We start from the raw sequence: 25,357 nt of genomic DNA, 5'->3' as shown, positions 1-25,357 counted from the left end.
TTCAGCAGATAATTGGCCTTAATGATAAAAGAGCCAGGACACAACAGTAGAGAACATGCAGCACACACTGAGATGCTCCTGAAGTGTCACATCCTGCAGAACATGGGACACTATACTTCAAAGCACTGTAGGACCTCTTCTTCATAAGGCCAAGAACAGGAGATGTAGCCAACTTTCCTAACACAGAGAAGCAGACACAGCAACTTGGATAAAATGAGAAGATAGACAAATTTGTGCCAAATGAAAGAACAGGACAAGGCCACCATTAGAGATCCAAGAGAAGATACAAATAACATGAATGACAGAGAATTTAAAGTAATGATCACAATGATACTCACTGGATTTGAAAAAAGAGTGGAAGACATCAATGAGACTCTTAACACAGAGGTAAAAAATAACCAATCAGACATGAAGAGTGCAAATGAATTAATGACCTCAAAGAAAGAGTAATGAAGAAGCACCTGGGTGTCTCAGTGGTTGAGCGTCTACCTTTGGCTCAGGGCATGATCCCGGGGCTTGGGAACGAGTCCTGCATCAGGCTTCCCACAGGGAGCCTGCTTCTCCCTCTGCCTGTGTCTCTGCCTCTCTCTCTCTCTGTGTCTCTCATGAATAAATAAATAAAATCTTTAAAAAAGAAAGAAAGAAAAGAAAAGAAAAAAGAAAGAGAAAGAAAGAAAGAGAAAGAAAGAAAGAAAGAAAGAAAGAAAGAAAGAAAGAAAGAAAGAAAGAGAAAAGTAAGATGAATAAAAGAGAGAAAAAAGAATTATGCAAAATGAGAATAGACTTAGGGAACTCAGTGGCTCCATGAAATGTAGTAAATTCACATTATCGGATTCCTGGGAGAAGGGAGAGAAGAGGGGGCAGAATAACAGCTGAAAACATCCCTAATTTGGGGAAGGAAATATATCCAGATGCATGAGTCACACAGAACTTCAAAGAAAATCAACAAAATCATACACCAAGACATATTATAATTAAAATGGCAAAGTAGAGTGATAAAGAAAAAAATTTTTAAAGCAGCAAGACAAAAAAATACAGTTACATATAACAGATATCCCATAAGGCTATCAGAGGATTTTCCTTTTTTTTTTTTTTTAATTTTGAGAAGTGGTGGGGAGAGAGCACAAGTTGGGGTGGGGGTGGGGGAACAGAGTGAGAGAGAATCTTGAGCAGGCTACATGCCCATTGTGGAGCCTGCAGGAGGTCTCAATTGCACAACTCTGAGATCATAACCTAAGCTGAAATCAAGAGTCAAAATTTGATTCGACTTGCTTGTCAAAAAGTCAGTACAGGAAAAAAAAAGTCAGTACAGGGGCACCTGGATGGCTCAGGCAGTTAAGTGTGTGCCTTCAGCTCAGGTCATGATCTCAGGTCCTGGGACCAAGCCCTGTGTTGGGCTCCCTGCTCGGCAGGGAGTCTGGTTCTCTCTCTCCCTCTGCTTCTCCCCTGCCTCATGGTCTCTCTCTTTCAAATAAATATATAAAATCTTTTTAAAAACTCAATACAGAATAAACACAACTAAAAGGAAACCATAAAGAGGCAATTAATGATAAAACAGAAAAAAGATCAACAAAATTAGAAGCTCCTTCTTTTAAAATACTAAGAAGCAAATCTGTAGACTAATAAAAACAGTACATATGAAGTAATTTTACACATGCAAAAAAGGAAAAAAATTAAACATAAAAGAGGTTTTAAAATACAAGAAGATGTTATAAAAGATGTACTGGAAAATTTTTGGCTTCTAGACTGACTCAAGAGGGAAAAAAATCTGATGAGTCCAAAAACCATTAAGAAAAATTAGTAGTCAAAAAGACCTAGACTGCAAAAAACCAACACCAGAACCAAACCTTTGCAGAGAGAAAAGGGAAAAGCACACTAAGTTTGCAAATAAATACAATTTGCAAAATAAAATATAGAAGAATATCTTTAAAGGTAACTGCACAGAGAAAAAAATATTTTAAAAATAACAAAATATATAAACCTTAAAGGAACCTAGTTAATTTTTTTTTTTGGAACCTAGTTAATTTATAGCAGAGAGAAAAACACAGTACTTTTCAACACTGAAAACATAAAAAACGAAGCTATTTATAAAAGATATGCAAATTAAAGTTCTATGAGATACCATGTTGTTTCCATTAGATTTTCTTTTTTTTATTTTTTAAAGATTTTACTTATTTACTCACAAGAGACGCAGAGAGAGAGAGAGAGAAGCAGAGACACAGGCAGAGGGAGAAGCAGGCTCCCTGCAGGGAGCCCGATGTGGGACTCAATCCCAGGACTCCAGGATCACACCCTGGGGCAAAAGCAGGCGCTAAACCGCTAAACCACTGAGCCACCAGGGCTGCCCTCCATTAGATTTAAAAAAAAAATATTTTTTTTAAAAATCAACAAGTCTGATTGGCAAGGAGATATTTTTGGGTGGCAACAACACAATGGTACAACCATTTGGACAATGGTGGTCAAGTTGAAAATATACATGCCTTATGATGAATCAATTCTACTTCCAGCTATATAAACTAAACACCTCTTCCATATGTGAATAGTGAGCTGTTTCGTGCCCCTGTTCAAACTAGGGGCATATAGGTTGGCTCAGTAGGTTCAGCATCTGCTTTTGGTTCAGATTATGATCCTGGAGTCCTGGGACCACGCCCCTCAGGCTCCCTGCTCAGTGGAGAGTCTGCTTCTCCCTCAACCTCTGCCCTCACTCTCCCCACCCATGATCTCTCTTTTACGGTCACTCATTCTTTCTCTCAAATAAATAAATAAAATCCTAAAAAAACATATTCAAACTCAAGGTATTGTTATTGCCCAAAAAAGCAATGAATGTAAATAGCTATTAAGAGAATGGATAAATTTTTATTCAAAGATTAATAAAGAAGTAAAAATAACAAATTAGAACTTCACTTATTGATCTTAGTGAATCCCAAAAAAATGCTGTGAAAAAAGTAATAGTTGCATATGATATATAATGACATTTATTTAAAGTTCAAAACAAAAAATAAAGTTCAAAACATATAATGGATACCAAATGCATAGTTAAAGCACAAAAGTATACAACTTACAGCTTTAGAAGAGTGGTTAATTCTGAAATGTGGGAAGGCAGAATAGGATAAGAATGTATTAAGTTTATCCTCATGTTTAATTCCTTTTTTAAAAAGTTGGAAACACGTTAACAACTATCATTTAATTGCTAAATATATAATATTTATTAAATCTCAATGTAAAACATAAAAATTGTAACTTATTTTCTACACATTCATGTATAAAATAGTCGATAATTTAGAAAAATAAAATCTAGAGAATTAAGTAAAAGAGGAAAAGGTAAAACCATCAACCAAAAAAAAAAAAAGTTTAAAACTGTATGGATCTATATTACTATCATAAAACATGCTTAATGTTTTTTAATCCTTGATTAAAAAAAGAATTCGAGCCCACTGAAGAAAACTACAGAAACAGGTATTAGAGATGCACCTGGTTGGCTCAGTCAGTAGAACATGCTACTACTGATCTCAGGGTTGTGAGTTCAAGCCCCATATTGGGTGTAGAGATTACTTAAAAATAAAATATTTTTAAAAAAGAAAGAAAGAAAGAAAAAGAAACAGGTACATGAAGTAGAGGGAGAAATTGCCTTTAACTGCATCACCCAGAAATAATGTCTATTCTCATTTTAGTTTCTGCCAACATTTTAATGTTTCACTTTTCAGTTAGTTCTTAATATGGTTGAAATAATTTTTTTTTTTTAATTTTTTTTTTTTTTTAAATTTATGATAGTCACAGAGAGAGAGAGAGGCAGAGACACAGGCAGAGGGAGAAGCAGGCTCCATGCACCGGGAGCCCGACGTGGGATTCGATCCCGGGTCTCCAGGATCACGCCCTGGGCCAAAGGCAGGCGCTAAACGGCTGCGCTACCCAGGGATCCCTGGTTGAAATAATTCTATGATAAAACACTTTTGCACCTCACTTTTTAAATCTGACATTTGAATATAAGCACTTTCTCCAAATTGTTAAGCAATTCTCTATAAATAATTATTTAAAATACCCCAAAATACTTGGTCATAGGAGTAAGTTAATTACCATTTTTAAAGATTTATTTGAGATGGGGGGCACACACATTGTTGGGGAGGGGCGGAGGGAGAGAGAGACAAGCAGCCTCTCTACAGAGCAGGGAGCCTGATGCAGGCTTGATCCCAGGTCCCTGAGATCAAGATCTGAGCCGGAATTAAGAGTTGGATGCAAAAAAAAAAAAAGAGTTGGATGCTTAACCAACTGGGCCAATCAGGCCTCATTTTTTTAAATCATTACTCTGTATTAAGCAAATGTTCAAAACTGTGGTTTAATTCTTTTATTGTAAATAAAGCAAGGATGCATATCTTTGTGCATAAATTTCTGTCCACATTTTTAATTTTTATTCTGAGCCGGAATTAAGAGTTGGATGCAAAAAAAAAAAAAAAAGAGTTGGATGCTTAACCAACTGGGCCAATCAGGCCTCATTTTTTTAAATCATTACTCTATATTAAGCAAATGTTCAAAACTGTGGTTTAATTCTTTTATTGTAAATAAAGCAAGGATGCATATCTTTGTGCATAAATTTCTGTCCACATTTTTTATTTTTTATTTTCTATACCCAGTGTGGAGCCCAATGAAGGGTTTGAACTCACCACCCTGAAATCAAGACCTGAGCTGTAACCAAGAGTCAGACACTTAACCAACTGAGCCACCCAGGTACCCCTCCACATTTCTAATTTTAAAGTAAATTCTGGAAATATTGGATAGAGGATGTAAATAAACCTGACACAGGGAGGTTTATATTAATTTACAGAGATATATGAAAATATTTGTTTTTGTTGCTTGAATGGTATCAAACTAGTTTATCACTTAAGAAAATCTTTGCTAGGAAATCAGTGGTATCCCAACTATTGTAGTTTGTACTTCTATGCTGGAATTGACTGCATTCATGTAATTTTAGGGTATTTATTTTATATCTTGTATGAATAGCCTTTTCATATCTTTTCTCCATATTTCTTTCTATAAGCTTTTTAAATATTTAGGATTATTATAGCCCTCTGTCTTGTTCATTATGAATATTATGCCCACTGTAAGGCTTGACTTTTAATTTTGTAGGTTTTTTATAAGATTCAAATCTTATATTGTTATATAAATATAATCAACATTTTGTTTGTAATTATCTTCATTTGCTCCTCACTTTAGAAGATTTGATAATGATTAAACTTTTAAAATCCGTTATGTTTCCCTTTTTCTGTTGCCATAACCTATTCTGCTGTCTACCCCTAATAATGGTTACAAGCTGAAACCACTGAAAGCACCCCTGAAAACTTCCCTTTCAGGAAGGTAGAGGAATTAGTGTTACCAGGCTAAGAAGACAGAGGCCTTTATCCGGCCTCATTATTCTCATGATCACCAACCAGTACATCCTTCATAAGAACACCTTGAAAACCAGAGGTTAGAGTGTGTTGTTGTCTGTCCAAGCTTTAGTGGAAGTTCAAACCTCTTCTTTCTGGAATCTCTGTACATATACAGTTTTACATTTGACGAGGTTTCAATAAGACAATGTATTTGACAGTACACCATAAAATGTAAAATGCTATATAAATATTACCATGAACAACAATTAATAATAATAGCAGGAGGTAAAGGATAAAAAAGTTTTAAAAATTTTGCTGTGGGGGGATCCCTGGGTGGCTCAGCAGTTTAGCACCTGCCTTCAGCCCAGGGCGTGATCCTGGAGACCCGGGATCGAATCCCACATCAGGTTCCCTGCATGGAGCCTGCTTCTTCCTCTGCTTGTGTCTCTGCCCCCCCACCCCTCCCCGTTTCTCTCTTGGTGTCTCTCATGAATAAATAAATAAAATCTTTAAAAATAAAAATAAAAATTTTGCTGTGGAAGTAATAGAACATGAGACAAAAATAAATTCACTAGAAATCTCACCGAAGATCCAGACCAGCTTCTTTCCAAAGTAAATCCATCAAGCGCAGCATCTGGAGTGTCAACATATCTTGTCGTAAATCTAAGGGAGGCAAAATCCTGCTTTATTATAAAGGCATTCCATTATTGTCTAACAACATTAATTCAAGATTAGCTAATTCAGCCAGAATTAACTAAAACCACTGACAAATATTATGCTAATATTTCCCCCAAGTTTTAATGTTTACCATATTTATTTTGTTAAATATTAGGTTTTTTGGTTAGCAATGTGCCTGTAACACTATTCCAGAAATTAAGTTAAATAATATTTTTAATTAAGGCACCTGACTGATTCAGTTGGTAGAGCATGTCATTCTTGATCTTGAGATCAAGGTCATGAGTTCAACCCCATGTTAGGTGTACAGATTACTTAAGAAAAAAACCCTATAGGGACACCTGGATGGCTCAGCAGTTGAGCGTCTGCCTTTGGCTCAAGCCATGACCCGAGATCCGGGATCGAGCCCCACTTCGGGCTCCTTGCAGGGATCCTGCTTCTCCCTCTGCCTCTCTCTCCCTGTGTCTCTCATGAATAAATAAATAAAATCTTTTAAAAAAGAAAGAAAGAAAGAAAGAAAGAAAGAAAGAAAGAAAGAAAGAAAGAAAGAAAGAAAGAAAGAAAGAAAGAAAGAAACCCTATATTTTAAATTGTTTACCACAGGTAAGCTACTATACTAATTGTATGGATACTGTAATACTATGTAATACAATAATGCTGTGTTCAGCATCCACACAATTCACACTATTAATTTTTTTCTTTCCTGGCTATGGTTAGCAATGCATAGGAAGTTCTTAAAAATCACTTAAGTAATTGTATAATGGGTTACAGAACTGTAATAGTTGATATAGTTGATAATAGTTGTAATAGTTGATAATAATTTTCAGCTAACAGAGGGCTGTGAAAGTACTGACTTCCACATAATGACATTCATATGGCCAAATGAGGTTAGAGGTCTAGCAAAACACTACGAGTTCATTTTAAAATACATATAAGCACCTTTACTTATGCTCCTTTAATTACTTTTAATAACCAACATAGAAATACTATAATCCTTATGGATATGGAGAACCTGAATTTTATGTGACTTGTCTATAATCATACAACTAACAAGTGTGGTTGTCATAACTGCTTTCTGGTTGGTGCAATCACCTCAGAGGCAGTTCCTTTTGAAAATATGGGTCAGTAAGATGCTTTACTTAAAATACAAAACTATGGCAGCAATATCAAAATTGCTACGACTGAAACAGAATATACGAATATACTACTGAAAATATTCTCTTGTACTTCACAAGCTTTTTACCAAAGAATTAAACTCTGTATTTTGCAGGAAAAAAGGAAAGATTTAGGTAATGCCAAATTCAACCTTATGACCATTGATAGCTACCTCTTGGTGGCATCTGCTATATATTTACATATATATACTGACAACAAATGAAAAATACTAAGGAATTTAGTAATGTAAAAACCTCAGTACATACCATCACCATTTTTAAAAATCACTCCAACTGAATCCTCACCAAACACTTTGTTGTTGTACACGAGCCACAAAGGCTTCATTTTGGAATCCATGTATTTACACTTTTCAACACTGAAATCAAACAAAGGAAAAATTAGCCCACTTCAACTTAAAGAAATGGCAAGACTGTAATTTTGCCATGATATATTAGACTTGGGGAAAACCCTCACCTGTTTCATTTAGGTCTGTAGAAGTCAGAACTAGAATATTTTCTCTTGGTAAAAGAGCAACTAGGAAGACAGCTTTGGTTGGCATAGTATGTCAGATGGGCTAGACTGAAAACCCAGATTTGTCCTTCTCACTACATACATTTAAAATTCCTCTTTTTCTTTCTTTATTCTTCCTTGTGTCATTATATGTAGTCAATAAAAACCAGAATATATCATTGGATTAATATTAGGAATATTATGAGTTCATTCTTGATTTCTTAAAGAGGGATCAATTTTGAACTCTGACATATGGGGGAATACACATCATTACTTTTCCATTAATACCTTTGAAGGGAATTAAAAAGTGAGAAATAATCTTGCAAATTAATTTAAGATCTCATTTTGAAACAGAAAAATAAATTAGTAAATAATAAATAATGGTTGCCAACATTTTGCATACATAGGATCTAACTCTTAGAAACCAATAATATACAAAACAAATTTAATAACATACAATTGAAAGGAAAATAATTTGTAATAACTTTCATGAACCCCACAGGTAAATTTAGATGGTAAACATACATTCTACAGCACACAAGAATAATCTCTGAGAAACTTAAGATTTTCCTTCTTTAAATATATTGTACTTATGGGGGCTAACAGCCCTACTGTTCCTGTAGGGCAGTCACTCAGAAATCCTTTCTGCATTGCTATTTTCATGGAAAATTCACTGTGCACAGCAAAGATAGACACTTACTAGAGTTCTGAAAGTATAACACATGGATTCAGAGGCGACTGCAGGTCAGAGAGGGCTTCCCGGTAAGCATTCTGTTTTAAACAAGTATGCATGGCCTCCTTCCCTTTGGCTTTGTTTAGCTTCACTGCATTCAGTTTGATTAAACTATTTAAAGTTTTTAACTTATTGAGTGCTTCAACCTGAAAGAGAAGTTTTCCCACCAACAAAATTTATTTATAAAAATAATATAAAGCACTATTATATCATGTGATTATATTAATTACCATTCAACTCCTTTCGCCAACACAAACACTTGACAACCAGCCAAAGAAAAATTAGTTCTTGGCTTATGACAAACATACTAGATACAATAGAGTAAAAAACATATTTTTATCACTTATTACTTAAAACACTACTTTTCAAAAATGTTCTTTAATCTTTTTCTTAAATGAAATCTTAAAAATCAGAGAAAAGTAAAGGGATATAGATTGTGGTTAAGAAGATAGTATGACAAAGTACTCAGAACTCTGCAGCTCACTGAGTAGTAGAATTTGAAATACAATCTGAACCACTCCGTTTGGCCAGCTTCAATAGTATAAGAGGAAAATCCTGCCATTCAACCTTAATATCTAGTTCTTATCATCACTCTGGTATGACATCTTCTTAATATATTCTGATATTCTTTCTATGAATAATATAAACAAATTACTGTGTAAAAAATATGGTTATAGACAATAGTATTTGTTGTCCAAGTCTATAGTACTTGTTTTTATGAGGTAACTGGCTATCAAAACTTATGCAAATTAGGGACGCCTGGGTGGCTCAGAGTGTGATCAGATTGTGATCCTGAGTCACACACTGGGCTCCCTGCATGGAGACTGCTTCTCTCTCTGCCTATATCTCTGCCTCTTTCTGTTGTCTCTCATGAATAAATAAATCAAATCTTTAAAAAACAAAAAACACTTATGAAAATTAAAAAAAAATTTATGCAGTTAGTATAAGGTCAATCAACAATGGCCAACTGAGTCACAAAATTGTTGTTTAAAAGTTAACTTCATTGTTTATTTAATAACTGGGGTCTTTCCATGTCATGTTACATAAAAATCCATTAGAACAGCGCTGGCCAGCCATAAGTCATAAAAAAAGAGTATTTTATTATTATGTTATTAAAACTGACACAGCTTGTTAATATAAACACAGTTATATTAACATGTAAATTATATATATATAACAAGCATATAAGACATGTATACAACAAACATTATGAACACCTTGGCTTGAATTTCCATGAACAGGAGATTTATTTTACACAATGTTTTCATTTTCAAACTTTGCTTCTATGAAAAGAAACCACTAAGACTCTGTAGGGAGATGAATTCAGTCATGCAGTTTTTATAGACAGGCTGAGGGCTTGCTCACAGGAAACTGGAAGGTTCTATGTAGCTTGATGAAAATCGAGATGGCTGAAGCTTGCCAAGTTAGCCACAGACACTCCATTTCTCAACAGTTTCAGGAGCTGTACAAACACTGGTGAAAAGGGAACCAGTTGAAAAACAGACTGTGCAAACAGGAACTTTTTGAAGTATTTCAAATTTGAATTTCTTCTATGTTTGTACAGTTGGGAATTTTCAGGCCCCATCACTAATTGTGTTGATATTCATTTCCTGGAATAGTGTTGTGAATACCCGTATGGCCATAAGTCAAATACTTCTAAGTGTTTCAACACTCTGTCTTTTCATAGGTTTACAGTGATAACAAGAGCTGCCATGTAAAGAGTATATATAGTCTTCCTCTTGCTACTCATCAATTAAGAGCAAAATTAATATGATCATACATATGTCAGATGTTTGACATTATAAAAGTCAAACTGAGGTTCCCAGAGAATCAAGGAAATGTACGGTGTGGCTTGATCATGAGTGAGGCCAATGACGTAGGACCTCATCAAGTGGAGCCTTTTGGGCTTTGGTAAAAAGTTTGGGGAAGATCCGCTCTACATGCTAGGTGAGACACTACTGGATTCATGAATCAATTAATAAAGTCAATTAAAATTCATTCAGTTGAATTTTTTGTGGCAGCTTCAGGATCTGAAGCAAACTTCCAGTGACATTCAGGGATGAGAAACACAGGTGTGGTACTGTGAACTGTTTTGAATTTACCATCTTTCTTGCCATTTTTCTCTCGGTTCTGAGCTCTGGTCTCTTTGTATCAAGCTCCTGATCAAACTGGTTGTCCTTTATAGGGCAGGTCAGATGGAGTTGGCAGATAGTTCCACCCAGAGCCCAGTTCAGCTGGCAGTTCATTCCAAAGCCCAACTGAGCTGGCAGATGGGTCTGCCCAGAGCTAAGCCCTCGTCTTTCAGAATATAATTTCCCAGGTGGAAAACTCCAATCTTAGTTCTGTCCCTGGATTCCACATTAGAAATTGCTGACAGTTTAGTCTGCAATTCTCCATTTGTTTGAATCCTTCCCCCAGATTCCATTTTGGGAACTGTGGGAGCTGTGATTCTCCATTTTATTTGGAATTAGTCCATATTCCATATTCCTTAGGATTTGCTGGTTTATCCCTTCCCCAGTCCAAGGTTCCATGGAACCGGTAGTGCATACAGGGATTTCTCTTGGCCAGGACACAGTAACATCTCTTGGTCACTACTGATCTATTAAGGTGCACATGTTTGATTGTCTTGTTTTATATTTATAAAGGCTACTGCTAACAGGGATCTCAGAGGTTAAAAAGCTGCAAAAAATGGGGCAAGCAGTCAAAGGTTGTTAGAGTATCTGTCACTTTAAGAAGCCTCCTGTAATAGGGGTAAGTTGGTCATGGAACGAGTTATACTGACACTAGGTCACCTGCCAACATCAAGAAAATTTCTGTGCAACAAGGTATACTGTAAAACACACCAAAATTCCCAAACCCATCACATCTCCCTTAGGTATTCGTTTGGCTCCAAGAAACCCAAAGGTCTAGCTAAAACAAATAGGATCCTTTAAATCTAAAGAGTTGAGCACACCACCTTTCAGCACAACTGCCTACTTTATGTCTGAGAATTACATGCAGAGGCTGCTTTTAGACAACAGGCTAGAGCAAAAGGAATGTAGAACAAGACAAAAGAGCTCACAGTGGATACCTGGCTGAATACAGACAGGCCCATCAGGCAACCCACCTCAAAATAATCCATAAGCTCTAACTGATCAATGGGCTATTTACAACCAGGCACAGTTATGAAAAACTGGGTAATTCCATAGGTCCCCATACCTCCTCACCTTATCCCTTTAAAAACACTCACTGCCTTGTTGCAGATAGTCTCTCTATGCAGTGTATTCAATAAACTTGTATCTCCTTTGTTCTGCCTTGATGAATCCTTCCACCATATGCCATAACCTTCTACCCTACAATTGCCCCATGTTTAGGGTTCCCCATCCGATTGGGAGACACAACACAATACAGTCCTGGAAATTTCAGATAGCTAGTAAAATGGCAAAGTCTTACTAAAGAAAACCTAGAAATATCATGGCCATTATGGGGAAATTTCCAATTAAAGAAAATATTTAAGAAATGCACTTGAGGGGCACCTGGGTGGCTCAGTGATTGAGCATCTCTGCCTTTGGCTCAGGTCGTGATCCTGGGGGCCTGGGATCGAGTCCCACATCAGGCTCCCCATGGGTAACCTGCTTCCCTACATCTCTCTCTGAGTCTCTCATGAATAAATAAATAAAATCTTTAAAAAGAAATGCACTTGAAAGCAAGTGTTCCCAACTCAAATAAATAGAATGGGATATTCACTTATGAGTATGAAGCAGCCTCTAAAAGCTTTCAAAATTCCAAAATAGTTTCAACAAAGGATAAATACAAGAGGCTATTGAAAAATTAAAGAGAAAAAGTATTTAAAACAAAAGATACTGTTTTAAATCTTTGTAAAGATACTGTGGCATAAGACTGTTTTCTCTGGGAGAGAAAGGATCAATAACCACTTGGTCAGGTACTGGAACGAAAGGCTATTGACTGAGGCATAAGACTGACATAATTCCTACTGTTCCCCTCTATTCTTTGGAGTATCCATTCTAATAACCCTCTCTGAACTGCCTTTCCACATTAAAGAGACTATTAAACAGTTAGTTTATAAAATAAGACCAGGCTAAGGCCCATTCTCCTTTATCTTTCATATCTTGCTCAAAGGCTGAACTAAGGGGCCATAATCAAAGAATTTCTTAAACCCAGGGAGAGAATTCTGTTTTTCTTTTCTTTTTCTTTTTTTAAAGATTTTATTCATTTATTCATGATAGACATGGGGGGGCGGCGGGGGGGTGGTGGTGTGTGTGGCACAGACACAGACAAAGGGAGAAGCAGGCTCCATGCAGGGAGCCCGATGAGGGACTTGATCCCAGGACTCCAGGATCCACGTCCTGGGCCAAAGGCAGGTGCCAAACCGCTGAGCCACCCAGGGATCCCCAGGGAGAGAATTCTGGAAGCAGATTACCTCTGGAGCCCAGTCAAGAGAGGGAAATAAAATTTCACATTGTCCCTTTCATTCCAGTACCTGGCCAAGTGGTTATTGATCCTTTCTCTCCCAGAGAAAACAGTTTCCTTCTTGCTGATCTTGTTTTATATCCTAAGGCTTGGCTTTTGGCTCACTTGAGATATGCAAGTTTTTCTTTCTTTTGGTTATCTTTAGGAGTGACTCTGATCTTGCGAAGATAATATTTTTTGCATCCACTCTGAAGATGCCTCTTAGGTCAATGGAATTGTTTAATACTGCCAGAAACAGTTAACTGTTTGTCAAGGTTGAAACCTGACAAGATATTTGAAAGGACTTAATAACTTTATGATGAGAAATTTGGCCAAACTAGAAGATAATATTCAAAGCTCGACAGGAATTTTTTTTTTTGGCCTTCTCCCCTACACTTAACCAGAGGGAAAGAAAAACACTCTAACACAGGTGGACAGGTGTGTCACCCTTTGATATCATTTAAGCAGCAACCCAATTCTTTGGGGAACTGAAAAAGCTATCCTTGTTTTACAACTCTAGTCTCTACAGGGCCAGAGATGTTGCTCCAGAAACAACTCAAAATCCAGTAATACTTTTTACCAAACTCAAAACCTCACCTATTTATCTCAGTAGGCTTATAAGTATTATAAATGCTGACTTTAAAAGAACAAAATAGAAGAGCTTGCATTTTTTTTCCCTGTGCCTCTGAGATTATAAATGTTCTACCAGAGTCCTCTCTATTAGACCATCTCTTTGACATGTAAACTTCAGGGAGGTAATTTTTATCAAAAGGGGAAAAAAGGTCATTTGGAACTTGACTAGTCAAGAACATACACAAGGAGGGCGGGGGGTGGGGGTGAATGGGCGACGGGCACTGAGGGGGGCACCTGACGGGATAAGCACTGGGTGTTATTCTGTATGTTGGCAAATTGAACACCAATAATAAATAAATTATTAAAAAAAAAGAACATACACAATTTAAGACTCTTCTCCACAAGTATTAGAAAAAGGTTTAAGCCCCTAAGTAGGTAACCTGAACATCTAACAGAAAAAGAATTTAGAGCCAACTATTTTTTAATAAACGGTGAGTTTTGTGTTATTATACCTAATTTACAGTAGTAATTTAAAACTATAAACTATCTGTTTGCTTAAATTTGTACTGGTGTGTGTGACCATACATATGTTTTAAATGTGTGGTATTTTCTTCTACCTCCAGACTGTACTGCCAAAATTAATTTGTAGAAGAGCTCCAGCTTAAGAAAAAACAAAACCAAGCACTTACATAAATTTAGTCTTCACAAAATTCTCAGAAATGTAATAGAAACCATCCCAAAAGTTTTTCAAGTTGACAAACTCTAGAATAATTTTTGGTAAATTAAGGGAAGTTTAAGTTCATTTGTTGAATGGTAACAGGCATGTCTTTAGAGTTATCAACACCTATCTACCTATGTAGATAAAAACTTTTATTCTACCTGAATTTACTGGCTAAATTCATGTATTTCTGTTCTAATTTGTCAGCTGAAAAATAACTTAGAATGATGGCTGATTTTGTCTAATGTCTCATGAAGTTTTCATAGGTAAAATAAACATAACTGTTTAGAACAAATGATTTAAACAGATACAAGTGAAATAAGAGTAAAGTTTCTAACAATAATTATATTTTATAATATAGGTACCTTAAAAATAGCTTCCCAAATCTCTGGTAACTTGAAACTTCAGTTTTGCCAAGTTATATAATGGGAATCTGCTGAGTATGTACATCATTTCCAAATAAGAAAATACTGAAATATTAATTACTGAATACAGGTTTATCTCCTTTTGGCTTATTACAGAGAAACTAAAAGATATTTGGGTGTGTTAGTGCACTGGAAAACCGAAAAGGGCATTTGCTTTAGAAATTATGAAACGTATTCATAAACTTAAAAATCTACAGAATGCTGGTGTTAACAGTTCATAATTCCTTCTAGGTTTTCACTAGGAACTAAGGTTTCTAAAGATTAAGAATTCTATAATTAATATATGCAATTTAAGCTAACAGAAATAAGGGAAACATCTCCATATACAAAGAAAGCAAAATGTGCTTTTGGTAAAAGAAAGTATGAGAAAAGAAACGTTTTTGAGGGGAAAAAGGTTGTAGATATTTTATGAAAAAAGAAACCTTTGGAAAGGAATTTTACGTGTGGTCAGGACTAAAACTGGAATGGGTAGGTTTTAATATCATAAGTAAGCTGGTGTAAAATTAGAATTTGGTTTTCTGGGTTTTTTAAATATTTTTTATCTACTTTTGATAACAGACTGTGAAGTTTCTTCATCTTTAAGTGATCTGCCTAGAAAATAAAGATACTGTGCTTTATCAAAATAATTTCCTGTGGTTGCTCTCTTTAAGAAAACGGAGTCTTCTCAATATTAAAAGAGCTAAGTTTTGCTAATAGATAATGATTAAGCGTCATCATGATTTGTGATCCTATTTACCCAGTGCGTTAAAACATTTTTCCCCCACAAACTTCCCAAAATCAAATTATAAATGTTCTTTTTGGGGAGACATGGGTGGCTCACTTGGTTGAGCATCTGCCTTTCGCTTGGGGTGTGATACCGGGGTCATGGGATCAAGTCCCACATTGGGCTCCCTGCAGGGAGCCTGCTTCTCCTCTGCCTCTCTCTGTGTCTCTCATGAATAAATAAATAAAACCTTAAAAAAAATGTTCTTTTTGATGTGGAAGAAAATTTGGGGGGACACCTAAGTGGGTCAGCCAGTTATAACTACTTTGGAATTTTTCCAAAGGACCTCCTGAAACATTTCAAGGGATCTGTTATACTGATTAGGCTTATTTGATATATTAAATTACATAGAAAATATTGTCAAACAATAGAAAACTTTCTGTACGCTGTATTTGTGTTCTAAATATTATGTGAAATTCCTAGAAATCTGGTATGTCCTGGTATAATACTGTTACTTTAATTCTGATTATCTTAAAAGGTTTCTGACATCCTCTGGGACCCCAATGAAAAACGGCAAAAGTAAACTATCTTCTTACTGTTATAGCCTTACGTTCTGAAATTGCTGTCATTAAAATTGAGGTTCACACTAAAAGGATTAAACCTGAGTATCAGAGAAATGCCCCAGCATTCATGCAAAAGCAACAGCAATACAATCTATAGATTGTGGCACATGTGGAAAAAATCCATTCTGCTTCTGCAAAACCTGTCCCTTACTCACAGAATGTTGCCATCCTGATGGACTTTTAAAATGGCTACAGTCTTCTCCTGAATTAGAAAAATTAAGATGGGTAAGCAATAGCTCTTAAGTTAAACAGTTTGAGGCTATGGGAAACCCAAGATGGCTGCTTGGTTCTTGCAGACTCCCTGGCAAACCCCATTTTTTTAGTTTTTGCATTCTTTAACCCACCATAATGCATTTAAGATGACCCAAGTCATCTTATTGGTAAGTCATCTTTACCAATAGGGATTGGTAAAGACACTCTTATTAAACTGCAAACACAGGGGGTACTTGGGTGGCTCAGTGGCTGAGCATCTGCTTTTGGCTCAGGTTGTGATCCTGGGGTCCTGGGATCGAGTCCCACATTGGCTCCATGTAGGGAACCTGATTCTCCCTCTGCCTCTCTCTGTGTATCTCTCATAAATAAATAAATAAAATCTTAAATAAATAAATAGCAAACACAGTCTATCAGCAATGTCTGACCTGTCAGATCCATAATCTGAGAATAAATATTTTTGTTCCCAGAGATCTCAGACCTCCTCCCTCTGAACCTTTTGAACACCTGTAGATGACTTCATTCAATTGCCACTTAGTATGGGTTATCAATATGTTGTTATTGTATATATGTTTTCCAGATTGGCTGAAGCTTTCCCAAGCTCCAAGGCTAATGCCCTCACAGTGGCAAGAAATTGTGAGGAAATGTATTTCCCACTTGTGGTATACCTTCCACAATATCCAGTGATGGAGGCCTCCACTTCACTGGACAAATCACATGAGGTTAATGAAAACCTCACAAACTTCTTAGAATTAATATCGTCCCTATCATCTTCAATTATCAGGCAAGGCTCAGAGAACTAATGGGATTCTGAAACTTAAAATTTCTAAACTTGCCTACACTACTGGAATTTCCTTGCCTACGGTATTATCTCTGATGTTGCTGACTGTTAGTAGTTACCCCTTTAGGAAACAAACTTACTCCACATGTGACAGTCACCAGCAGGCCAATGTAATTGGTATACAGCCTTATGCTGATCCCCTGTTGTCTCAATGCTATTAAGACCAGCTACTATAAATTTCTAATATCTTATGCTCAAGCTTATCATCAATGGGTTAAAGAAGACTTCTTGAATCCCAATTGGTCACAGTATAGAGCTTGGTGACTGGTTATTCTGGAAATGTCATCAGAGGAGGACAGCCCTCAAGCCTCATTGGAAGGGACCTTACCAAGTGCTCTTGACCACTACACTGCTGCAAAACTAAAAGGTATTAAGCCTTGGGTATATAACTCATAGCTAATGGAGGTTCACCTCCAACCTGGACAGATGCTGGCAACTTCTAAGACAAATTGATGAGGAAGCGAAGTAGCTGATGTCAAGGCAGACTGCTTCTGCCCAAGATGACAGATCAAGACTATAAATTTTAACTGAACAGGAACCTTTTCTCTTTCTCTTTTCTTTTACTCTGGCATTACCCTGGAAAGAAAATGCCCTCATCTCTTTCTCCCCAGGCCACTGCTTAAGGGAGGTAAACTCTGGAATTTACAATAGCCTTTTATTTCAGGCAAGGAGAAAATCTAACTGGGCCCCTAACTTTTCACAGACAAAATAAGACATCTCATTGGGTGACTCCTCTGAAGTTACATTGTTGAGTTAGAAAGGACTTGCCAGGAGGCTTTCATGATTCAGGATTCATTCCTCTTGGCAGGTCCCTACTTCCCTGGTTAGGAATAAATGTAAATGAGTCTATGATCAGGAACTTCTTCTCAACTCTTGAAAAGTACTGCAGAATCTGCTGCTAAAGCAACAGAGGCCCAACAATCATCCTTAGACTCCTTAGCCAAAGCTGTTCTTTTTTTTTTTTTTTTTTTTATTTATGATAGTCACAGAGAGAGAGAGAGAGAGGCAGAGACACAGGCAGAGGGAGAAGCAGGCTCCATGCACCGGGAGCCTGATGTGGGATTCGATCCCAGGTCTCCAGGATCGCGCCCTGGGCCAAAGGCAGGCGCCAAACTGCTGCGCCACCCAGGGATCCCCAAAGCTGTTCTTGATAGTAGAACAGTCTTCAATTACCTTTTAGCTGAGCAAGGAGGTATCTCTGCTGTGACCAACACTACTTGCTATATCTGGGATTAACATTTCTTAGGAAGCTGAAATTCAGTTATATCAGACCACAGATCAAGCTACTTGGCTTAAAAGGGTAACTCCTTCAACAGGGTCTTTCCTTGACTGGTTTGGGTCTTGGGGACCATAGCTCCAAAATGCACTCCAAACACTGGGAATTATCCTACTTATAGTTATCATAATAATCTCTCTGGTACATTGTATTTTCTCACAAATTTTAAATGTGTATTTGTTAGCCACTAAGCATCAAGGACTGGAATGTCAAAAAGAAAAAAAAAAAAGAAGAAGAAGAAGAAAGAGAATGACTGACTTCTAACCTATGAATACCATAGGGATTAAGCAAAAATATCCTAATCTATGGATAATGGATACCATATAAAAGAAACAATAAAAACTTCAAGAACTTCAGAACAGTATCTGATAGTGGAACTAATACTTTAAATTTTGATCATATCTTTACATTAAGCAGAGAGCCTGATCAAAATGGATATGTTAAAAGAAACTGACAGGCCTCAAATGCTAGGCCAAGTCACCAAGCTGGGGCTTAATACTTAACCTTAATTGCAATTTCAAGCTTCCCCCAAAGTGAAGTCTTTTATTTTTTTTTAATTAATTAATTTATTTGAGAAAGAGAGAAAGAGCAGGGAGGGGGAAGGTGCAGAGGGAGAGGGCAAGAAAAACTCAAAGACTCAATGTTGAGCACAGAGCCCTACACAGGGCTCAATCTCACAACCCCAAGATCATGACCTGAGCCAAAACCAAGAGTTGGCCAGTTAATTGACTGTGCCACTCAGGTGCCCCCTTTTCTTTCTCTTTCTTTTTTTTTTTTTTTTAAGATTTTATTTATTTATTTTGAGAGACAGAGCACATGCACATGAGTACAGAGAGGAGCAAGAGGGAGAAAGAGAATCCCAAGCAGACTCCATGCTAAGCACAGAGCCCAACACAAAGTTGATCTTACTACCCTGAGATCATGATCTGAGCTGAAATTAAGAGAGTTGGATGCTTAAGTAACTGAACCACCCAGGTGCCTCCTGCCCCTGCCCCAGAAGTGTAGTCATAACAGTCAGGAATTTTCTGGTCAGCATCAATAAGGTAATCTGTCCTTCCCAGCCCCTCAAAGGAAAATGAGGAAATTCATTTAATAAGACCCTCTCTGTCCTTCCTCCTAAGGGAAGGTAACTTTACTAAAACAATAATTTCTTTTCCTAATTGTCCCACTCCATTTTGGCCTATAAAATCTGTCTATTTTGCAACTTGAAGTCCCCTTTACTAGATTAGCTAGGTGGGACACTGCCCAATTCATAAATCATTTAATAAAGCTAATTAGATAGTTGAAATAATTTTGAATTTTATTTTCCATGTAATAAATATTACTTCAGAGATTTTAAAGATGGAAATGGCGTAATACATCTACATTTTTAAAATGTCACTTTATCTCCTGTGCAGAGAAGGGTGTGTGTGTGTGTGTGTGTGTGTGTGTGTGTGTAAAGATGGAAACACGGGGTGCAATTTAAGAAGTTAATGAAGACATCCAGGTGAGAGAAGATAGTGGATTGGACAAGGACAGTAACCATGAACACAAGAGACATTGATGGGTATGAGATATATCTAAGAGGACTATAAAATTAAGGGGACTAATAGTATTCATTTCATATAGCTGTGAAGAATAAATGGCCCATAAGAAATGGTGAGTAAATGTTAGCTATTATTACCACCATTAATGGGCATTCCAAAAGGATCAGATAATAGCTGTTTTAACACAAATGAATAATCATAACGTAATCATAATATAATAATATATTACGCATATATAATATAAATCCATAAAAAGCTATGGATGTTTCTTTGGCAATGCAAATGAGTTAGAGAAGTGTAACAGAACTGGAAATTACTACAAGGATCTTATATAAAAGAGTGGACACCAGAGAGGTATAGAAATGAATAGGGTAAGAGTGAGGAAACAAATGGCCTTCAAATGAGATCGAGAGGTTGGAAACTATATCAAGGCAGGGGAATCTTTTCCATCAGACAAAAAACAATGCATCAAAAAGCAAAGTCTGGAAGAGATTTTTTAACTCTACAAAAGATTTCATCTAAGTGGACTGAATATACTGATTCAGATTCTATCAGCTAGATGTAGCTACCTTGCTAATAACTTCCTAGTCATATACATACAGAACTTTGGAAAGTACACTTCACTGATCACTTTGCTTGGAAAGAGAAATGGCCATGTGATTATATACCAATTCATGAGCTGTGACCAAAGCTTGGCTCATAGTCAGGGACCCAGAAGGAACATGAGTAGAAAATTAGTGACAAGGAAATCTGGGGGAAGAGATATATAATAATCCTCTCTGAATAGCTAGGAAAAAGGAAAAAAAAAAAAAAAAAGATATGTGTCTCCCTGGATGTTCACCAAAGGAGGGCTTTGGAAGAGGATTTTTATAATCAAGTGGATAGGATAGCTTGTTCTGTGGATACAGTCAGATTCCCCAACCAAATCTGTCATCACCAAAAGGGGTTCATGAACAAAGTGGTCAAGATGGCAGGGATGGAGGTTATGCATGTGCTCAGCAATATGGACCTCCACTCTCTAAAGCCTACCTGTCTCTGACCACTGAGAGCCTGCTCTGACAGCAGCAGAGACTAATACTGAGATCCCAATATAGCACCACTTACCTGGGATGGTCAGCCAACTATCTGGTGATAGGATGATTACACTAGACTGCTTCCACTATGGAAGGGGCAATATTTTATTCTTACTGGAACAGACACTTTAACTTTGGATATGGATTTACCTTCCTTGCATGCAATGTTTCTGCCAAACTACCATTGGTGGAATCACAGGACACTTTATCCACCATCATGGTATTCCATACAGCATTGCTTCTGATCAAGAAACTCATTTCATAGCAAATGAAGTGTTAACAACAGGGGCATGTTCATGGTTTTCACTAGTCTTACCATGTTCCCTATTAATCTGAATAGCTAGCTTGAGAGAAGAGTGGAATGGCCTTTTGAAGACTAACTTATAGTACCAGCTAGGTGGCAATACCTTTCAGGACTTGGTCAAAGTTCTCCAGAAAACTATATACGCTCTGAGTCAGCATCTAATATATGACACTCTTATTCCCAGGACTCAATGGTCGTGAAATCAAGGTTTAAAAATGGAAGTGGTACCATTTGCCATTACCCCTTAGTAACTCACTAGCAAAATTTTTGGTTTCTTTTCCTGTACCCTCATGCTTTACTGGCACAGAGGTCTTAGTTTCAGAAGAAAGAAAGAATGATTTCAATGGGAGACATGGCAATGATTCTACTGAACTGGAAGACTCCAACCACTCTAAGCTCCTTATATCCTTGAATCAACAGGTAAAGAAGGGCATTATGAGGGTCGCCTGGGTGTCTCAGTGGTTGAGCATCTGCCTTCAGCTCAGGGTGTGATCCCAGGATCCGGGATTGAATCCCACATCGGCTCCCTGTATGGAGCCTGCTTCTCTCTCTGCCTGTGTCTCTGCCTCTCATGAATAAATAAAATCTTAAAAAAAAAAAAAAAATAAGAAGAAGGGCATTATGATACTGACTGAAGTGACTGATCATGAATACCAAGGGGAAATTGGCCTACTACTCCATAGATATAAGGAAGAGTATGTCTAGAATAAAGGAGATCTTTTCTTAGTATATCCATGTCCTGTGATTAAGACCAATGGACAATTACAAGCTAACTTAGGTAGGACTACTAATGACCTGGACCCTTCAAGAATGAAAGTTTGGGGGGGGGGGGGAGAATGAAGGTTTGGAGGGCTCCTTGGGAGGCTCAGTTGGTTATGGAGCTAATTCTGGCTCAGTCTTGATCTCAGGGTCCTAGGATCGAGCCCTGTGCTTATCCAAGAGTATGCTTATCCCTCTCCCTTTCTGCCTCGGCACACCACCCCCCGCCCTCGCCATGTATGCATGGTCTCACTCTCTCAAATAAATAAAATCTTTAAAGAAGAAAAAAAAAAAAAGAATGAAGGTTTGGGTCAACCCAGCAGGTCAAGAACCACCAGTGAAATGCTTATTACTAAAGGCAGAGGGAATACAGAATGGGTTGGAAGAACGTAGTAATCAATACCAGCTATGACCACATGACTGGTTACAGAAATGGGATTAACTATTATGAGTATCTCCTCCTTGTTTTGGTATGCATATGTTTGTGTGTGTGTATGCGCATGCCATATGTAGACACAGAGAATCTTTGTTTCCTTCCCACTCTTTTCCTTTATCATATAACATAAGATGTACTGACTTTATACTGGCTTTATATCATAGTATTTAAGTGTTACTTTTACATCATACCATTTAATTTACAGAGAAACAAGGAGAAAAGTAGACACCATTCAAGGATATTACCTCCTGTTCTGGGAAAGAGCTTAGTGTATTTTTTATTGTACTGGGTAATTTTATCATCTTAGGGGGAATTCTGAACTTGAGTCTTTATTTAGAAATTAAATATGGTTTTCAGAGCTGTGTATACATGCCAAGTTGATCTGTGATGGTTAATTTTAGGTAACAACTTGACTGGGCCACAGAGTGCCCCAAATATTTGGTCCAGCATCATTCTAGGTAGGTCTGTAAGGGTGTTTTTGGATAAAATAAACATTCAAATGGGTAGACTGAGTGAAGCAGATTGCCCTTCCCAATATGAGTGGATCTTATCAGAACCTGTTAAGTTATGAATAGAATAAAAAGGTAGACCTTCCAACAAATAAGAAGGAACTCTGCCTGTCTGTGCCTTGAGCTACACACAGGTTTTTTTTCCTGCCTGGAACTAAATAAAACTCCTTCGGTGTTAAGCTTGTCTGCTTTCAGACTAGAACTTCAGCATCAGTTCTCCTGGTTTGCTTAATTGAAGATCTCAGGACTTTTCAGCCTCCATAATCACAGAAGCAATTCTTTATAATGAATCACAACATCACCGTCCTCTTCTGCTTCACTCTCTATACAGCTAACCCTTAAATAAAGGGTTATAGGTACTGACTCCACCTCCAGCCTCATGCAGTCAAAAATCTGCATATAACTTTTGACTCCCCAAAAACTTAACTACTAATAGCCTACTTTTGACGGGAAGCCTAACCAATAACATAAACTGTCAATTAACATATTTTGTACATTATCTGTATCATATATTATATTCTTACAAAAAAAGTAAGCTAGAAGAAAGAAAATATTAAGAAAATCATAGAGGGCAGCCCCAGTGGCTCAGGACTTTAGCGCCGCCTTCAGCCCAGGGCATGATCCTGGAGTCCTGGGATTGAGTCCCACATCAGGCTCCCTGCACAGAACCTGCTTCTCCCTCTGCCTGTGCCTCTGCCTTTCTCTCTCTCTCTCTCTCTCTGTCTCTCTCTGTGTCTCTCTGTGTCTCTCACGAATAAATAAAATCTTAAAAAAAAAAAAAGAAAGAAAACCACAGAGAAAATAATTTACTGTACTGTATCAAAAAATCAGTGTATATATAAATGGACTCATGTTCAAATTTATGTTGTTCAAGGGTCAACCATACACATACACAAACACCCGTTTCTCTGTAAAACACTAATACACTCTTCACAGAACTAACACCATCTAAGACCATCAAAACCTTCAAGCGTCACCTCCACTGTGAACTCTTCCCTAATGTCCTACATTTGGTTACATGCCTCTCTTTTGTGCTTCCATAATATTCCCTTAACAACACTTCTATCATAGCACTTAATCACTGATTTGTACACCTTCTCTATGGGATATAAACTCCTTGATAACAATAACATAACTATATTCACTTCACATTACCAGTACCTAACACAAACCCTGGCATATACTAAATTATGAGTAAATATATACTAAACCATTAAGAAAACCTTCTTCTGTTTATTTAGAGGATAGTCAATTCAAGAAAAATTACTGTTCAAGAACAAAAGCATACTGTTGCTACCTGTCAGTGAAGGATGCTGACATGAAGCCAGAATAAAGGGTTGTTTATTTGTTTTATTTTGATGCCAGAAATGCTCTCATTTCAACCTTCAGGGGACAAACGACTGACCAGCAAATCAAGCCTGGGCCATGGTTATGCTCCTCACTTGCAAGCAAACTATTAAACAATCATTACTGGGACACCTGGGTAGCTGAGTGGTTGACCATCTGCCTTTGGCTCAGGTAGTGATCCTGGGGTCCTGGGATTGAGTACTGCATCAGGCTACCTGCATGAAGCCTGTTTCTCCCTCTGCCTGTGTCTCTGCCTCTGTGTGTGTGTCTCTCATGAATAAATAAATAAAATCTTTTTAAAAAAATTAAATAAACAACCATCGTCATTTGCAATTACTTAGCTGTATAAATCAAGATTGTCTCCAAAACAAAAGAAATAAGTGGATACTGAGACTACAATTGTTAATAATAGTCCCAGATTTTGAAATTCTGTATTTAGTATAACAGCTTCATGGTTCTGTTTAATGGCTTATATTTTATTTTAGTTTCAAAACACCATTATACTGATAAAATTACATTGTTGTCTCTTTTATACAGTGGATCTGTGTTTAGGTTTTGATTTATAAAAGAGAGTTGTGGTGCTAAAAAGTTGTGACAACCCCTGCTGTAATAAAAAAGAAAGTTAAGTTTTATACCTGGACAGAGTTAAATTTATTTTTTTTAAAAGATTTTATTTATTTATTCATAGAAATGCAGAGAGAGAGAGAGAGAGAGGCAGAGACACAGGCAGAGGGAGAATCAGGCTCCATGCAGAGAGCCTGACATGGGACTCGATCCAGGGTCTCCAGAATCACACCCTGGGCTGCAGGCGGCGCTAAACCTCTGCGCCACCGGGCTGCCCTGGACAGACTTAAATTTAAAACTTATTCCTGTCACTTAACAGTTGTGGGATTATAGACAAGCTACTTAATCTCTTACAGCCTCTGTTTTCCTCCTTGTCAAATCCAGACAGTATTGGCAACTACTGTGGTGCAGTATTAGGAGAGTAAAGTAATATACTTAAGACACTCAGTATGTTTCCTTGCATATAAGCATTTGATATCTGACCTATCAATATCACTAATATCTCATCACCTGCAATGATTAGAAAATGAAGACCTGGAAAGAAGATAAGGGACTGCAGGCCTATATATACATATATAAATATAT

At 37.1% G+C, this 25,357-nt stretch overlaps 2 protein-coding genes across 5 annotated transcripts in view; one reads left to right on the top strand and one right to left on the bottom strand.

Moving 5' to 3' along the window:
• Nucleotides 1-25,357, bottom strand: part of PIK3CB (phosphatidylinositol-4,5-bisphosphate 3-kinase catalytic subunit beta) — a 203,721-nt gene that overhangs the window by 20,136 nt on the left and 158,228 nt on the right. For all 4 annotated transcript variants that reach the window (XM_077864962.1, XM_077864961.1, XM_077864964.1 and 1 more), the window contains 3 exons: nt 8,404-8,582; nt 7,460-7,569; nt 5,948-6,026 (listed from right to left, as the gene is read on the bottom strand). In XM_077864962.1, the coding sequence (XP_077721088.1) occupies nt 5,948-6,026; nt 7,460-7,569; nt 8,404-8,582 (368 nt within the window). The remainder of the gene's footprint in view (nt 1-5,947; nt 6,027-7,459; nt 7,570-8,403; nt 8,583-25,357) is intronic.
• The window catches only part of FAIM (Fas apoptotic inhibitory molecule), a 119,418-nt gene that overhangs the window by 48,367 nt on the left and 45,694 nt on the right, over nt 1-25,357 (top strand). The gene's annotated exons all lie outside the window — the stretch shown is intronic.

The sequence above is a fragment of the Canis aureus genome, chromosome 22 (assembly GCF_053574225.1).
Source record: "Canis aureus isolate CA01 chromosome 22, VMU_Caureus_v.1.0, whole genome shotgun sequence".
Classification (NCBI taxonomy): Eukaryota; Metazoa; Chordata; class Mammalia; order Carnivora; family Canidae; genus Canis; species Canis aureus.
Note: the sequence above shows the minus strand (reverse complement) of the source record. Positions and strands in the feature narration are given on the sequence as shown.